At 38.8% G+C, this 18,940-nt stretch overlaps 1 protein-coding gene across 1 annotated transcript in view; it reads left to right on the top strand.

Moving 5' to 3' along the window:
* Positions 1 to 175: 175 nt before the first annotated feature.
* Positions 176 to 18,940, top strand: part of ACAD11 (acyl-CoA dehydrogenase family member 11) — a 109,531-nt gene continuing 90,766 nt past the window's right edge. The window contains exons 1-5 of the mRNA XM_025448852.3: positions 176 to 672; positions 5,964 to 6,063; positions 8,777 to 8,902; positions 9,488 to 9,649; positions 11,826 to 11,990. Of these exons, the coding sequence (XP_025304637.1) occupies positions 524 to 672; positions 5,964 to 6,063; positions 8,777 to 8,902; positions 9,488 to 9,649; positions 11,826 to 11,990 (702 nt within the window). The 5' untranslated portion in view covers positions 176 to 523. The remainder of the gene's footprint in view (positions 673 to 5,963; positions 6,064 to 8,776; positions 8,903 to 9,487; positions 9,650 to 11,825; positions 11,991 to 18,940) is intronic.

The raw sequence follows: 18,940 nt of genomic DNA, 5'->3' as shown, positions 1-18,940 counted from the left end.
AAAACCCGCCCCTCTTAGCTTCCTTCTTTGCCGGGTCCTAAGAGACAAGGCCGCGGCAGAGCTGTGGGTCATTAGTGTCCAAAGCCCGCGGCCGGCGATATTGCCTTTCCAGCCCGGCGGCTAGGAGAAACACCAGGATCTTTTATTCCTGGGTTCAAGGTCTCGACGGACCCTTTTCTGCACCGGACCCTGTAAGGTCTGAGGCTGCCGGTGCGTTTCATGTGGGGGTTGAAGAGGCCTTTTCGTTCCTAATTGCCCGTAGCGAGTAACAGAGCTTTGCCTTCTTGAAGGTTGCGGCCTCCGACCGTGAGACTGAAATAAGAGTCTTTGCGAACACGCGGAGGTCGTCGGGCTGATGGCGACTAGAACCTAACCGGCCGCACGCAGGCGCAGTGTGATTGGCTGGAGCCGAGCGGTGGCCGCCCCGACGCGTGCCGGCCTCGCCCCCTGGCTGTCGGGCCCGGCTCCCGGCCGCCGGAGCTCGGTGGATTCTGCGTCTGCGCCGCCCGCAGCAGCCGCAGCCATGGCGGCAGAGGCCTCCCCAGAGCCCGACACCGCCGAAGTGTTGCCGCAGCACAAGTTCGACAGCGGGGCCTTAGAGGCCTACCTAAGCCATCACTTGCCCGGCTTTGCGGCCGAGCCCGAGGCCACGCTGACCATTGCCCAGTACAGGTATCGACGCCGGCTTCTCCTCCAGCAGAAACAGATCTGTGCATTGTGCTTTTTCTCTCTCTGGCCCTGGGGTGGAGTCGTCATTTCCCCCATCCCAGCTGCTTTTCCTGCGGTGACTCACTGTGCAGGTGGGGGCTGCCGTCCGCGGGGTCCCCTTGCGTTTCCTTCAGGGCATCTCCAATTCGAGGACTGTAACGGAAGCACCACAGCATTCACGATTCCAGCTCTGAGAAGGAATCTTTGTAAAAGTTTGCAATTATATGCCTGGAGGGCTCACTGAGACCGTTATGGTTGGAAGCTCTGTGGAATATAAAGAGGTCTTGCAACTTTTTTTCTATAACCATTAGATTTTTTTTTTTTTTTTCTGAGAAGCAGGTGTAATTCCGTTAAAATTGGCCATATTCTTGGAGATTGAGATAGTGGCACCAGCTGGGGGAATGAATTCTAATCCTAGACCTTCTGTTTAGTAAATCACTCCACCGCTTTGGGCTTTAGTTCTTTTGAAGTGATGGAATGGAACTGGCTGGCGATCCTGAAAGTGCTATTCCCCACCATGAATCTGGCTCTGATCGGTTTTATAATAGAAAACAAATTTTTTGAAATAAAAAAAAAATAGTATTTTGATAAACACACAAAGCTATAGAAACTATCTTAGCTTTCAGGAAATTCTGTCACTTAAGGACTAGGAATTTAAACGTTACATAAACTCCTGAGAACCAGTTTCCTGATCTGTAATAAGTATCCGTTCCTTTTGATAATTAAGTGCTGTAATAATCGGTGAAATATTTTAAACTTTGTTTACAAGTTTCTAGGCTAGAAACCTAAACTGGTTTTAATTCTGTACTACAAGACTCTCTGACCCATCTCGATTACCCCTATTTTTATTTTCACACTAATCAATAGTCAAGGAACACAAATGCCAGAGGCCTGTAATACTGTCAGGATGTTTCTTTCTCCAGCTACATTCAGCTCTGTGAGTGCAGGCAAAGAGGTGGATTTAACCCAGGATAGGGGAAGCCAAGCAAATATCATGGAGAGAGGGCAAGTGTATTAAAGATGGACTCAAGGGACTGACAATATAATTGACCATCAAAATTAAGTGAGTTCAGAAAGGATGTGGTGGGGGAAGGGGAAGCTGAAGGACGGTAAACAGTAGTATGATCAATGGACCGTTGATCCCAGGATTGAAGGATCTTTGGAATGAACGTACCAGTGGGAATGACTCGAAAGATAGATTATGGTCAGATAGAAATGCTTACCGTGGAGGATTATGCAGTGTTTGAGTTCTTAATGTGTAAGATGTGTCCCCTAGAGTGGGTAAAGTAGTATAAATGAAAATATCGCTGAAGTAGAAGAATTCAAGGAACTGACAGGCCTGAGTGTTAGAAATGAACATCTGAGTGAAGTTTGAAATCATGATAGGAGTAGTGTAAATAAAAGCAATAGTGAGTCAATAGGCAATGAGGAGTAGTGTAAATAAGAGCAATAGTGAGTCAATAGGCAATGAGGGAGAGTGATTGCAACAGAGTAGATTGCAGCAAGAAAGGGTGGAATGTGTTAATCTCATAATATGAAATTCAAAATTGGGTGAAGTTTAGGCAGGAAGGAGGGCAACGAGTTTGCAAGTGGCAATGAGTATCAGGAGAAACATCGACTCCATCTCCAGGCCCACAAGATGAGTGATAATAGGGAGAAAATCGACCACTTTAGAGGTCTACAAAGGAAACAAGGTCCTTGTGGAACATTCAGATTTTAGTGAAAGCAAGGAGATGATAGGTCCATTCAGAGAAGAGAGTGAGGCTGTATGTGATTACGCTGAAAGACAATTCCAGGGGGTACAAAGGAAAGATAATCTGCAGCTCTTTCTGCTAATGTTAAATTCTTCCTTTTTAGTAATCTGATTCTTCATCAGCCATTTGATGGTTCCACTGTACTTGCCAAGAATCTTCCGTTTGACTTCATCCTTGATTCTGCTTTGATGTGTCTCATCATCTGCATGGCCTTACTGGTGAATACATAGCATCGGAGCATATTCTTAGGGGATCTTTTGCCCTTCTGCTTCTCATCTCCAGCTTTGTACTTTTAAATTTTAAGCCTCTTGGACCACATACTCAATGTTTTCCATGCTTAAACACCATGACATTGGCCTTTTAATCTTCTCTTTTCTTGATCTCTTATCTAGGGCAAATATATTTAAGATGCTGTTATCAATATCAAAAGTTACTTTAATTTGTACAAATCTGAAGGGTGTAGGAGGCATATTTGTGAGTTCAAACTTGCCAAACTGGTTGTTATTTTTAATCATTGCTCACTCAGTTTCACAGAGTAGATAGTGAAGGTCTAAGTCCACTTTGAATGAACTTGTGGTATTGCGCTTAACCAGAATAGTCATGACTATTGGGATATGATTATTGATTGTTATTTTTCATCAATGCTCACTCAGATTCATAGAGTAGATAGTGAAGGTCTAAGTCCACTTGGAATGAACTGTGGTATTGCGCTTAATCAGGATAGTCATGACTATGAAATCACCAGTGATTTCAATACCAAAGTAGTAGTTTCAGTATTACTAGGAAAAGGGATGATATCAAAGAGCAATGAATCCTGAGTATTTTCAGGTTTATCTCCAGATACCCTTAAGATGGGTACCTACATACCTACAAGATGACTGCCTACATAGCTGCAAACATAAGTAACACCCTTATCAGGATTGATGCTTTTTTCAAATTTCTTGCCTTTGGGAAAAAAAAGAAAAAATCCTGTGGGAATTTCTAAGTTTCTGAAGCTTGGAGATGCAGCTAAAACCACCCACTAGATGACCTCACAGGCCTGAGACTTCTCTAGCAAGAAGTGAAGGAAGGGTTAAAAAACCTTTTCTTCTCAATAGACAAGCTAAGTTAACTTTCTAGCTCTGTTACTCTGGTAACTTGGTAAAGGTGGTATGTCAGCTATGTGTCTAGGCAACATTACTTCTGGTAGAGATAATATCTAATTGATAAACTGTATCTGAACTGGAAGGCCTGGAAATGAACTCTTAAGTTCAAAGTATCCCAAAGTGGGATACTTTGGGCTTCCCTGAGTGTAGCAAGTTCTTGGAACTGCTCATGTTCCTTGTTAGGCTGCTGGGAGCCATGTCCAGAGGATTGTTACTGGAGGAAGTAGCTCCTGTGGAACACGAGGCTTCTAAGCCAGGTTGGCACCCATCCTCACCTGTGTGGACTCATTTCTTAGAACCTGAGCTATCACCTAAGGGGTACAGGGGTCACAGAGTTGATCCTAGCATACTGCATGGACTACTGAGATGCTTCTACTCTAGATGCTCATCTGATGCTGCCCTGCTGGAATACTGTATTTCTTGACTTCATATGCTTCCTAGTGAACCAATGCAGAGGGTAGCCTGTTAAGGTTTTGTGAGATTGATTGTCTAATCAAAGCCTTCTCCAGCCAAGTGAGTTTCCCTAACTACACACTTAAAATGCAAAGAATTCCATCTTTGTTAATTAAGGTTTGACAAATCAAAAGTGCTACTACCTCTTTGGTTATAGTTCACATTTCTTTCAGCACCAAATGTCTTGTCCAAGCCCTAAGCAATAGTTATGGCTCTTCGCTTATTGATGATTCTTACAGTATTGATATCATCAGTGGTTTCTAGACTATATGGTGTCCTGATGGTGAGAGTGCTTAAAGTTAGCCATTACTGTGTTCCCCGTGTTGGTGATGATCTTCCCAAGGTAGACTTCTGCATTTTCGCAGGGTCTTTGTTAGAACTATGGTAGATATTTATACAGGGGAGAAGCTTTTAGTTTGGTGAGATTTTTTTTTTTAAAACAGAAATACATGTTTTTTTAATTTATTTTTCTTAATTTAAGAGACAGAGCATAAGCACAAGCAGGGGGAGGCACAGGGAGAAGCAGACTCCCCACTGAGTAGGGGGCCCAATGCGGGCCTCAATACTAGGACCCTGAGATCATGACCTGAGCCGAAAGCAGACATTTAACCAACTGAGCCACTCAGACTCCCCTAAATTTATTTTTCTATTGAAGTATAGTGCCACTGGGATTGTTTTTGAGATAAAATTTATCATAAAATTTAAAATTTGAACTATTTTAAACTGTACAGTTTGGTGAATTTTAGTATATTCACAATTTTGTGTCACCAATACTATTATCTAATTCCAGAACATTTCTATCACCCCCAAAAAACCCTCACCTCCCAATTCTCCCCTCCTCTCATCTCTTAGCAGCCACTAATCCACTTTCTGTTGCTATGGATTTACAGATTTTGAACATTTCATAGAAGTGGAATCATATGGAATATGTGCCTTTTGTGTCTGGCTTTTTTCACTTAGCACCAGGTTTTCAAAGTCCATGTTGCAGCACATATCAGGGATTGATTCTTTTCATTATTAAGTCCTCTTTTTCATACTGTTGGAGTCTTCAAAAGCTAGGTAATTCTAAGCTGCCCATATTGTAAATGAAGGTGTTAATTTAATGGTTTTGATATCTGGAGTGCATTTTTAGTTCATGTGAGAATTTCTGCTCACCCAGCAGGGAAATCCAGTGCCCTGGTATCTGAGTTACCTGGAGCCCTTCTGTACTTTCCTGGCCCAAGTATCTACCCTGGGACCTTGTTTACCACAGTTCCCATTGTGGAGAGCTGGGATACCCATCTTCTTGGGTACTAGCCTTGGTGAAGCATCTGGGGGTTATATCTCTAACAGTAGATGAGGGGACCCTAACCTAGCTATTAATTAACTCTTTAATTTTCTGACTAATAGATACAATCTCTCCTCCCAGCCTTTATTTATTTAGATCTAGGCATTGTTCTAGGGATACTTCTGATAAAACTCATGATTTGGGATGCCTGGGTGGCTCAGCGGTTGAGCGTCTGCCTTTTTGGCTCAGGTCATAATCCTGGGACTCCGGGATTGAGTCACACATCAGGCTTCCTGCATGAAGCCTGCTTCTCCCTCTGCCTATGTCTCTCTCTCTCTCTCTCTCTCTCTTTCATGAATAAATAAATAAAATCTTTTTAAAAAATAAATAAAACTCATGATTTGCAGGGAGTGAGGTCTTCTCTTCTACCTGTGTTATAGGTTCTCCACCTACCCCTGTTACCATCTGCATTATGTCATCCAAAAACTAGTATTTTGAGCTGCTGGTAGCACCCTTCTTGGTTTTCTAGCAATGAAATAGGTTTGTTTTTATTTTGTGTTTCTTTTGACATTTTGGTAAGATTTGGGAAAGAAGGGAAATATCTTTGTAGTTGACCTTTCCTCTACTCTTACCTAGATCAGGACAGTCCAATCCAACCTTTTATCTCCAGAAAGGCTCTCAAGCCTATGTACTCAGAAAAAAACCACCTGGTTCACTACTTCCTAAAGCACATAAGGTATGGTATACAAATGCAATAATTCTTTGTTGACAAATACTTTTTATATGCAGAAAAATAATTTAAATTGGTTTTAAAAGTCATCTCATTATTAAACAATAATACATTTTATTTCTTAGATAAAAATTTCACTTGAATTGTATCCCATTTTTAAAAAGGACTTGAGGTTGAAATCTGAGGCTGTCTTTAGGTCATTAATCTTGTGCAATACCCAGTCCTCTTATGGATTTGATTCCTTCCTTACAATTGGCTAAAAATGCAATCCAGTGAATATTTTCAGTGCTGCTCATTTATAGATGTTTGTCTTTGGTTATATATTTTTTAATTATGTTTTTAAAATTATCTTACAATAATATCTACTCACTGAAGGATCTTAATATATTTGCTCTGACAATCCATTGATCTTCTGCTAATAAAAAATACTTGAATAATCATTTTAAAGTATTCTCTGAATATTAGGCTTAGTGAGAATTAAAAAAGATTTGTTAAAAATTGAGTCTATTTTTAGGAAATAGCTATTATCTGTAGAATTTTAGAGAAGAAAACAAGAGAAAGCAAATCAAAGTCCTGGAAACATTGAAAGCACTGCATATTTAGGGTATTATCATAAACATGTTTAATAGGCGTTTCCCAGGCCAAGCTGACTGGGTTAGGGCCATTGAAGGATGGGCTTAAGATTACACATTAATGGAAAAATGCAGACTCTGGCTTTCTTGGTTCCATATCCAAGAAACTTGAGGATGCTAAAAATCAAAAAGTTGGGTAACTTCAAGTCTCAACATGGTAAGTCTAAAGAAGAATCCCCCCTGTGCCCAGAAGTTTATGCCCAATAAATGGCTCTCTTTCTCTCTCTTCCTGATAACATCTTATCAAAAGACTGAAAATAACATAATGATCATAATGATCTCAGCCCAAGTATCTGGCTTAGTTGGTTTCAACTCCCTTCCTTGTTTCTAAGTCCACACTGCAAAAAAAAAAAAAAAAAACCACTGTTCTCACACTGCCGTCCACTTTATGACTCCCTGACCCATTTGTCCTTACCATCATCCACCTCACCCCCAGCACCAGGGGATTACAAACACTTCTTTCACAGTCTTTGGTTTCATTGACTTCTCTCACCTGGGTCCTGGTTATAGTCCTATCTCTGCCTTAGTTAATCTTTGTTAACTGCTGTTGTCCAAGAGAGCTGCATGATTTCTCCTCATCAGTCACTGTGGGCGCCTGGGTGGTGCACAGTTGGTTAAGCATCACACTCTTGGTTTTGGCTTAAGCTGTGAGATTGAGCCTGGAGCCGAGTCCCACGTCGGGTTCTATGCTCTAAGCTCAGCGAGGAGTCTGCTTAAGAATCTGCCTCTCAGGGATCCCTGGGTGGCGCAGCGGTTTGGCGCCTGCCTTTGGCCCAGGGCGCAATCCTGGAGACCCGGGATCGAATCCCACGTGGGGCTCCCAGTGCATGGAGCCTGCTTCTCCCACTGACCATGTCTCTGCCTCTGTGTGTGTGTGTGTGACTATCATAAAAAAAAAAAAAAAAAAAAGAATCTGCCTCTCAAATAAATAAATAAATAAGAAGAAGAATCTGCCTCTCCCCACCCCCATCTAAAATAAATCTTAAAAAAGAAGAAAGTGATCAGTCACCACTGAGTCTGGGGCAGATGAGTTAGCATTATAGCTCTGCTATAAGCTGTGTCCTCAGGTCCTGAGTGATAGGCCCGTGTATCTGTCCTGGTTGAGGAGGCCCTTCTATTTTATTTGGGTCCCTGCTTCAGTACTTGCTTGCATCTTATTGCCTCCATTCCCTGTGGTTATCTTGAGCTCCATGGTAGCCTTGAGTACCTAGAACGATTCCCCTACCCCTGCTTTAGAAATAAGTACCTCTTTTGATCTCCAGAAGGAGCTAGTACTTTTTCCCTGGTACTAGCACTCTCTGTCCTCCCCCAGCACCCTATAGCTAACTGCTCAGAGCATTAGAATAGAGACTTGCCTGATCCCCCTTGGGAGTCATGAGAAAGAAAGAGTGAGCAAGCATAAGCCAGTAAGCAAGCAGGGAACTGTTGAGAACAAAGATGTTTTTATGATAATCTGTGAAATATTGTTGTCAGGAACTGTTGCCTTCATAGTCACAGAGCCAATATTAAGCCCCATACACGTGCCTATCCTTTAGCCTAATTAAATGATCATGGTCTTTTTAAGTGCTAGCCTACTTTATAACTGTAATAATTGCACTAACACTACTTTTAAGGAAAATATTATCCTCTAGGTCATTTGTTGATACTGTTTCAAAATTGATTTCTAGCCTTTTTTTAAAAAAAAGATTTTATTTATTTATTTATTTATTTATTTATTTATTTATTTATTTGAGACACACAGAGAGAGAGAGGCAGAGACACAGGCAGAAGGAGAAGCAGGCTCCATGCAGAAGCCCAACATGGGACTCGATCCCGGGACTCCAGGATCACACTCTGGGCCAAAGGCAGACACTAAGCCGCTGAGCCACCCAGGGATTCCCTGATTTCTAGCCTTAATCTAAGCTCACTATAGTTATTAAATGTCTGTGTTTCTGGGGTGCCTGGCTGGCTCTGTTGGCAGAGCACATAACTCTTCTTGGGGTCATGAGTTTGAGCCATGTAGGATGTAGAGATTACTAAAACATAATAATTTTAAAAATCTTTAAAGTTTCTGTTTCTGATTTTTAATAATTCATTGTCCTATTTAGATTGATAGAGAATTCAAAGTCCAGAAAGCTTTGTTTTCAGTTGGATTCCCCGTTCCCAAACCTTTATTGTACTGCAGTGATCCTTCTGTCATTGGAACAGAATTTTACATGATGGAACATGTGCAGGTAAATTCACAATCTTATTTTATTGTTACTTCTATTTTTAATGATGAATTTAGATGCCAATAAATTATAGCTTGTTAATTAACATTTTAGGTAATTAGTTTGTGTTTCAAGAGCTTAAACTTTTGTTTTAATAAGTACAAGGAATGTGAGAGAGGTGAATAGACTAGGAACAAATTCAGTTGAGGGTGTTTAACTTATTCTTAAATTTTCCTCTAGGTGGCAATAAAGAACTATATGTAATGGCAATAACCAAATGCTCCAGACGGAAGGGGGAAAACTACTTCCAAATCAATCCATTAAGAACAGTAATTTCAAAGTGTTTAAAAAAATTTTTTTGCGAGTGTAACTTGAAAGTAGTTTTTTCCTTTAAGTTCAACTTGGAATGTCCTTTAGCATACATACTCTGTTAAACATGTTTCCTAAATGAATGTTTTTCTAGCATATTCTACAAAGAATGGTTTTTGGTCGCAAACTGTTAATCCTGATTTTTTTTTCTTGTAGGCAAGGGGGATTATGGCACAGCAAATAATTTGTGTGAAAATATTTTTTTCAGTTTTAAATTATTTGTTGTAATTGTTTCCATAGGGTCGAATCTTTCGTGATTTCACAATTCCTGGTGTTAGCCCAGCAGAACGGTCAGCCATATATGTGGCCATGATAGAAACCTTGGCTCGGTTACATTCCTTGAATGTACAGTCATTGCAGCTGGAAGGATATGGTAGAGGTGCTGGCTACTGCAAAAGACAGGTAATACATCCACATAAAGAGCTCCTTTTCTCAAGTTCTTGGAAATAATATACTTTATTAGTCAAAATAAAGACCTATTTTATGCTTTCTTGAAACTTGAACATAACTTTATTTTTTTTTAAGATTTTTTAAAAATTTATTCATGAGAGACACAGAGCGAGAGAGAGAGAGAGGCAGAGACACAGGCAGAGGGAGATGCAGGCTCCATGCAGGGAGCCTGACGTGGGACTCAATCCCGTGACTCCAGGATCATGCCCTGGGCAGAAGGCGGCCCTAAACTGCTTAGCCACCAGGGCTGCCCTGAACATAACTTTTAATATCAGCCTTGTATTGGCTTGTTGTTAGCATGAAATAATTTTATATTTTTAGATCAGGTTTTTTCAGCCTAAGCTTCTGTAACTAACAAGATGTACATGAATGCAAATTTATTTTTTTTAATATTTCATTTATTTATTTGGCACAGAGAGCTAGGGAGGCAGGAGGCAGAAGGAGCAAAGGGAGGCAGAAGGAGATGGAGAGGGAGAAGCAGGCTCCTCGCTGAGCAGGGAGCCCAATACCAGATTCCATTCCAGGACTCTGGGATCATGACCAGGGCATCTGACCAAAGGCAGATGTTTAACTGACTGAGCCACCTAGGTGCCCTATGAATCCAATTTAAAGCTTTTCAGCCTCTTCACTTAATTTATCAATATATTTTCTGTACAGTTTCCCTTTTTAAGTTAACATATCTCTTAAGCACAGCTGTGTGTTTAACACTTGCTGAGTACTATGTTAAATATCAAGAAAATAGAAATAAATTCTTCCCCTAAAGGAATTTATGGTCATTTTTTGAGAGACCTGTACGTGAAGCTCATTTACATTAAACTTGAAAATATAATAAAAGAGTATATAATTTAGTAGTAAATTGTTTGTTACTCATCAGGAGAGCTGTTCTATTCAGAGGATAGGTATCACTGTGCCTTTGCTCAGGTGGGGAAAGCTTTGTGGGAGAGATGTCTTGCATTGTGTATTTATGAAAAGAGAAAATCTAGAGTGTTAGAGAAGACTTGGTGAACATTTCGTACCAAAGGGACAGCTAGTCCCATGTATGGGACTATTTCCCTTTGTATGTGTGTCTGTTTGAGGGGGCTGATGGAAGAGAGAAGGGAACTAAGATTTAGAGAGTACTCACTGTATGTCAGGTCCCATGGAAGGTGAATTGCTGACCTACTCTTTTTAAATCTTTGTAACAACCATAAGACATAGGTCTTATTACCCCCATTTTATAGGTGAGGAATCAGACCAATGGGTATCAGATAACACATGAATAAGTGGCTTAGACATAATTTGTACCCCGGTCCGTATGATTCCAAAGATGTAGGTCTTTACCCCCTAAATTGAACAGAGATACCGTGGGGAGTACAGAGAAAACTATAAGCTGACAAATAATATGGTCTCAATTGATGAAGGACTGACTGAGAATAGTTTGATTTGTTTGCATTTAATCCTAAGAAAAATAAAAAGTTCTTGCATTCCTTATACCTGAAAATAGATTTAGAAGATTCTGGGGGCGGGGGGGACAGCCCTGGTGGTTCAGTGCTTTAGCGCCGCCTTCCGCCCAGGGCATGATCCTGGAGACCTGGGATCGAGTCCCACATTGGGCTCCCTGCATGGAGCCTGCTTCTCCCTCTGCCTGTCTCTGCCTCTCTCTCTCTGTGTCTCTCATGAATAAATAAATAAATAAAATCTTAAAAAAAAAAGATTCTGTGGGTAATAGGAAAGGGTATTAAAATGAAAAATAAAAATCTAGTCCCAATATTTCCTTTTTCAGGGATTATTTGTTGCTTATGACCCTTCCAGAAATCTCAGAAGTCCCCTATGCCTATTTATTTGTGTATATATGTGTATATGTTTGCATACATTATTTTTTCTTCCACAAAACAGTTGCAGAATAAAGACTAGAACCCATATGTCTTGATTCCTATGCCAGTATTTTTTTTCCTGATAAAAATCTAGGTTAGTAAAATGGAATTAGATGGAAGAGATTTAAATGTTTTAGGCTTATGTGAATATTACTTTAGGCATTTGTCTTCAGCATTTAGGAATAAGACCAAATTTGATATAATCAAGTTTTGTTTTAGAATTGCTTGATCTTCTACTTTCAGTTCTATAATTTTTCTTATTTGTATATCTTTAGGTATCAACCTGGACAGAACAATATCAAGCTGCAGCTCATCAGGATGTCCCTGCCATGAACCAGCTATCTGACTGGCTAATGAAAAACTTGCCAGATAATGACAATGAAGAAAATTTGGTTCATGGAGATTACAAACTAGATAACATTGTTTTCCACCCTACAGAGGTACTGTAAGCCATTTTTATAATAAACTAAGTGGGTCTTAGCACTTCTGATTTGGGGCACAAGTACTAGGTAGATGTTCCTCTCAAGGCTCTGAAGGAGCCCAACCCAACCTCACTCTTCCCCTACCTTTTGGATTGTCTTCACCATACAAAACTTTTAGGAATGAGTTCTGCAGATTTTCTGTCAAAGATAGCTGCCTACCTTTAAGGCCAAGTCTACCCTCAGGATACCTGATTTACTACTTAAACAGGATTTGGGAATTTACTTGCATGTCACTATTTTCTTCAGAGATGTTTTTTATCTACAAAAAATATTTAGCTTATCCATATTCTTGTTCTTTTGGTTCATTTTCACTTCCTTTTCTTATCCTGTGAAGAATTTTTAATTTAAGTAATTATAAACTTAGGACAGAATTCCAAAAACCTTTTTTGAGGTTTTGAAAGAATTCTATGAGATTAATGTGACCTTGCTCTGTGTAAATGTACACAGTATAATCTTTATTTATTAATTTTTTATAAGATTTTATTTATTCATGAGAGACACAGAGAGGCAGAAACAGAGGCAGGGGGAGAAGCAGGCTCCCCGCAGAGTGCCCAATGCAGGACTCGATCCCAGGACCCCAGGATCACAACCTGAGCCAAAGGCAGACACTGAGCCACCCAAGCACTCCCACAGTATAATCTTTATAAAGGCTACAGAAAATTCAAAACTATAACTCTCCTCCATGAAGCATAGACAGTGAGGCCTAGGATTGGAAGAGTATGGTGGGAATGAGGAAACCACTTAGTTTTCCTCATTACCTATATGCCATGGGACAAGACGCTTGGCCACTAGTAATTTGACATTAATGTGAAAGGTTTATAGTTCCCTGAATAAAAGAGGTTTTTCTGAGTTCATTAATTTTCTCAGAATGCTAAGATGTTTTAGAGCAGGAAGAGCTGTTCTGAATTCATGTGCTAAGCTTCTAGGTTTCATGTTCTTTCCCTATAGGAAGAGGACAGGAGAAAAATAGCATTATAAATTACATTGCTGTCATAATTCAAAGTAGTATTATATGAAATCAGGATTCAAATATAACATAAAATCAGGAGCACATTCACCAGCCAGACAGAAAACTTTTTATAGGAAAGTCAGTTTGGATAGTAAAGTATGTGTATGTAATTATATATGTGTATGGGTAAACTTTTGTTAATGGCACTGATTAATTCTGAAATAACTTTGTTAAATATGGATTAGGAAGATTAAAGAATGCTAACTAATAACCTGGAAAATTTTTAAAAGTTTATACCTTAAAACTTAGCAGGATCAGGCCTCTATTTGGTCTGTATCATTTGAGTCTTTAATATTTCAGGAGCCTATCTTTGAATAAGTCAGTCTTCTATGTGTTCTATGTACTTTTTTTTTTTTTTAAGATTTTATTTATTTATCCATAGAGAGGAAGAGACGCAGAGACACAGGCACCATGCAGAGAGCCGGACCTGTGACTCCATCCAGGGTCTCCAAGATCACGCCCTGGGCTGCAGGTGGCGCTAAATGGCTGTGCCACCAGGGCTGCCCCCTTTTTTTTTTTTTTTTTTTTTAAGATTTTATTTATTTATTCATGAAAGACACAGATAGAGAGAAGCAGGGGCACAAGCAGAGGGAGAAGCAGGCTCCATGCAGGAAACCCAATGCATGACTCAGTCCCGTATCGCAGAATCACACCCTGAGCCAAAGGCAGACGCTCAATCACTGAGCCACCCAGTCATCCCTCTATGTACATTTTTTCTCAGTGCTTAAGCAAGGAAGGGAAAATTCAGGCCTAGATCTCTTGAATTTTGTGTCATCAACCAAGATGTTTAAATTTAGGATTAGTCATAATATGTTGAAAGTAATGGCAAAACACTAAGTACCATATTTTACTCCCTTTTCATTTTTAATCTCATATTAGAAAACCATTTCTTACAGGATTAAAGTTGTCGAACAGATGTCATCTTCCTTTAGATAAGCAGAATATTAAATAGTTGAAAAAGCCATTATTTTAAAAAAGAAACAACTGGTAGAGGCAGATTTCTGACATATATGATTATCTTTTAATGTATTAGAATTATATGGTATCTTGTAAAATGTCGTCTTTATATATATCCAATAAACCCATAATTAATAGTTAAATAAAATTTAATCAATTTCTGCCTCCTATAAATATTGTAGCTGATTTTTTTTTGAATTAACATGTGGTTGGCAGAGTACAAGTCAACTACTATTTATTTATTGCCAGCTATTTGCTCTAAAAGATAACGTTGGAAAGGAAGTACAGCGCTTAATGAGCTCAAAATACAAGTGGAGAGGAAAAAGAAATTAGCTCACCGCAATGAACCATATATACCCAAGTGTTGAAGTATGCCATACAAAGTGAACTTTAAGAGAAGTCAGAGGGAAAGATACACTGTAGACTGTCACTTATAGCTGTGAAATATTAAAATTTAATTTTAGTTAATAGTTTATCTTTTCCACCTCATATTTTATCTTTTTTTATTTTTTAAATGTCCCCTTTATTTATTTTCTTAAGTTAACTCTACCCTCAATGTGGGGCTCAAACTCATGACCCTAAGATCAAGAATCACATGCTATACCTACTGAGCCAGCCAGGTACCCCCCTCCACCTCCTTTTTTTAGATTTAAGAATTAAATGGGAAAATTAGGGTATGTTTCTTCTTCTTTTTTTTAATAATTTTATTTTTTTTTCAAAGATTTCTGTTTATTTGATAGAGTGTGAGAGAGAGTGCCAACACAAGTAGGGCAGAAGGGCAGAGGGAGAGGGAGAAGCATACTCCCCTCTGGGCAGGGAACCCGATGCAGGGTTCCATCCCAGGACCCCAGGATCATGACCTACGCCAAAGGCAGATACTTGACTTAGCGACCCAGGCACCCTGAGTATGTTTCTTTTTTTTTTGTGAGAGAAAATTAGAGTATGTTTCTTTTTGTATGAAGGCATTCCACAAATTGAAAAATGAGTCCTTGGACTATAGCAAGCTGAATATGTGTATGTATGTGCTTACCTGTTTACATTCCTATGGATATGATTGAAAGCTTATTATTTTTTCTTTGAGAATAAGGATTACATTTAATTTTTTTTTTACCTTTGCCTCTAGAGTCTATATAGTAGATGCAGTAAATGGGGATCTGCTAGACTGTAACCTCCTTTAAAGCAGTAAGTGTAGCATTTATGTAGCAGGTGGTTACATGTTTCTGAATTAATCTAAGTTGAAAGAATTGGTTTTATTAATCACTATTTCTATATCATATATTTGTCCTTAGTTTTTATTCTCTAACTGTGTGACCTTAGAGCAAATAATTTAACCTCTCTCTGTGCCTCAGTTTTTATATTAATTTGTTTTTATTGATGTATAACTGACAAATCATATTAGTTTAGGTGTTCAACATGATTTGATACTTGCATATGCTATGAAATAGTAACCACAATAAGTATTGTTTCCCCTTTCACCCTATGATGTTACATAATATACTATACAATGTTATAGACTCTAGTCACCGGGGTGTACGTTGATCCCCTTATGGCTGAATTTTGTACCTCTTGACCCTCTTCTCCCATTTCACTCACATCATATCCTCCCTCTTACGTCTGGCAGCCACCAGTCTGCTCTCTTCATATATGAGTTTGGTTATATTTGTTTTGTTCATTTGTTTTTTAGAGGCCACATATAAGTGAAATCATACAGTATTAGTCTTCCTCTGTCTGACTTATTACACTTAGCATTATACCTTCAAGGTCTGCTCATGTTGTCACAAATGGCAAGATTTCACTCTTTTTATGGCTGAGTAATATTCTGTTGTACATATACCACATCTTCATCCATCCATCCATCCATCCATCCTTCTATCAATGGATGCTTTGGTTATTTTAGCATCTTGGCCACTGTGAACAGTATGCAATAAACATAGGGGCATATGTCTTTTCTGACTAAATGTTTTTTTAATTTTCTTAATATAAATATACAGAAGTAGAATTGCTGTATCATATGATAGTTCTTTTCAATTTTTGAAGAAACCCCATACTGTTTTTTGTAGTGCTACACCAATCTAGAGTCCCACCAATGATGCACAGAAGTCCCCTTTTTTTCCACATCCTCACCAGCACTTGTTATTTTCTGTCTTCTTGAAAGTAGCCATTATGACAGGTATGAAATAATGCCTCATTATCTTATATCATCATTCTGATGGGTGATGTTAAGCATTTTTTTCATGTGACACCTGGTCATCTGTATGTCTTCTTTGGAAAAATTTCTGTTTAGAATTTCTACCTATTTTTAATCAGATCATTTTTATTGAGTTATATGAGTTCTTTTATTTATTTTGGCTATTAACCCCTTATTGGATATATGATTTGCAAATACTTTGTCCCATTCAGGAGGTTGCCTTTCTATTTTATTGATGGTTTCCTTTGCTATGCAGGTTTTTAGTTTGATGTAGTCCTGTTTGTTTATATTTGCTTTCATTGCCATTGCCTTGGCAATCAGTTACAAAAAATACTGCCAAGACTAATGTCAAGTAGCCTACTGCCTATGTTTTCTTCTAGGAACTTTGTGGTTTTTGGTCTTGTGTTCAAGGCTTTAATCCAGTTTGAGTTAATTTATGTATGGTTTAAGATGGTGGTATGGTTTCATTCTTAAAATGTGGCTGTCCAATTTTCCCAATACCATTTATTAAAGAGACCATCTTTTCTCCATTGTATATTCTTGCCTCCTTTGTCATAAATTAATAGACCATATACGCGTGAGTTTTTTTTTTTTCCTGGGCTCTTTATTCTGTTTCATTTATCTTTGTATCTGTTTTTGTGCCAATACTGGTTTGATTATTATAGCATTATAATTTGAAATAGGAAGTGTGATGGTTCCAGCTTTATTCTTTTTCAAGATTGCTTTGGCTTTTTGGGATCTTATGTTGTTCCATACAAATTTTAGGATTCTTTGTTCTACTTCTGCATTGAATCTATCGATTGCTTTGGATAATATGGATAGTTTCACAATATTCTTAAAATCCATGAGCACGGAATATCTTTCCATTTGATTGTACATCCTTCAATTTATTTCATCAATGTCTCATAGCTTTCATTGCACAGGTCTTTTACTCACTTGGTGAAATTTATTCCTGGGTATTTTATTCTTTTTGGTGCAGTTGTAATTGTAACTTTCTTAATTTCTCTTTCTGATAGTTTGTTGTTATAATATAAAAACATAACATTGTTATGTGTTGATTTTGTATCCTGCAACCTTACTGAATTTGTTTATCCTATTAGGTTTTTTTGGTGAAGTCTTATAGCATTTTCTATATATAAAATTCTGTCCAAAAATAATGACAGTTTCACTTCTTCTTTTTCATTTTAGATGCTTTTTAATTTCTTTTTCTTGCCTTATTGCTCTGGACTTCCAATTGCTAGGATTTCCAATACTGTGTTGAATATAAATGGCAAGAGTGGGCATCCTTGTCTTGTTCCTAATTTTTAAAGAAAAAGTTTTCAGCTTTTCACCGTTGAATATGATGTTGCAGTAGGCTTATTATATTGAGATGCATTCACTGTAATAGCTTTGTTGAAAGTTTTTATAAATGGATGTCACATTTTGTCAAGTGTTTTTTTCTAGATCTACTTAGATGATCAAATGATAATTTTCTTGATGTGGTGTATGACATTGATTTATTTGCAGGTGTTGAACCATCCTTGCATCCCTGGAATAAATCCCACTTGATCATAGTATATGACCTTTTAAATGTATTATTGAATTTGGTTTGCTAGTATTTTGTTGAGGATTTTGCATCTATTTCATCAGGGATATTGGCACGTATCTGCATTTCCTTAAGGTTTTTTTCTGGGGTTTTATCTTGTTCTCTTGTTTGGAACATATTCCTTTTTCCTCATTTTGCTTGATTCTCTTTGTTACTTCTTTTTTTAAAGATTTGTTTATTGGGGTGCCTGGGTGGCTCAGTGATTTAGCATCTGCCTTTGACTCAGGGTGTGATTCTGGGGTCCTGGGATCAAGTCCCACAGCAGGCTCCCCAGAGGGAGCCGCTTCTCCCTCTATCTGTGTTTCTGCCTCTCTCTGTGTATCTTTCATGAATAAATAAATAAAATCTTTAAAAAAAGAGAAAAAAGACAAGCATAAAAAAATAAAGATTTGTTTATTTGAGAGAGTGTGTGGGGGGAGGGGCAGAGGGAGAGTGAGAGAGAAAATCTCAAGCAGACTCCCACTGAGCGTGGAGCCTGACACAGGGCTTGATCTCACCACCCTGAGATCATGACTTAAGCCAAAATCAAGAGTCAGATACTTAACTGACTGAGCCACCCAGGCACCGCTGTCTTTGTTTTTATGTATTAAGCACAACTGCTGTCTCTCCCAATCTTAAAGGAGTGGACACAGGAAGATGGGATGTGTTTTAGTCTTCTGTTTATGCAGTGTCCTGGGGGTAACAGCCTGCCAAGGACTGCCTCTATGATTACGTCAGCCCTGTGGAGCCCAGAAATGCAAGAACCCTGGCCACCAGAGTGAGCATTCAAGGAATATCCCTTGTGTGAACAACTTTGGCAGGGCCATAAAGGAAGGATAGACCAGGATAATACCATCCACTGGGTTTACTTATGGAATGAGGCCTCGTGGGAGCATCCAGCTGGGTAGTCCTCTTGCTGAGTTCAGTGAGGAAGGGCCATGTGGTAGCACAGGGGCAGGGCAAACAGCACTAGCAAGGTAGAGGGACAGTGCAAAAATGGCACCTGCCACTCCAGCAGATGGTGTAAGATTAAGCTAATGAATCTCCTTCATATAAGGTCTAAGTTCTTTTCTTTTTTTTTTTTTAAAGATTTTATTTATTTATTCATGAGAGACACACAGAGAGAGGCAGAGACATAGGTCCTGCAGGACTGGATCCCAGGACCCCTTGATTCAAAGGGAGATGCTCAA

The sequence above is a fragment of the Canis lupus genome, chromosome 23, assembly GCF_003254725.2.
Source record: "Canis lupus dingo isolate Sandy chromosome 23, ASM325472v2, whole genome shotgun sequence".
Lineage (NCBI taxonomy): Eukaryota > Metazoa > Chordata > Mammalia > Carnivora > Canidae > Canis > Canis lupus.
This window is presented reverse-complemented; position numbering and strand designations above follow the sequence as displayed.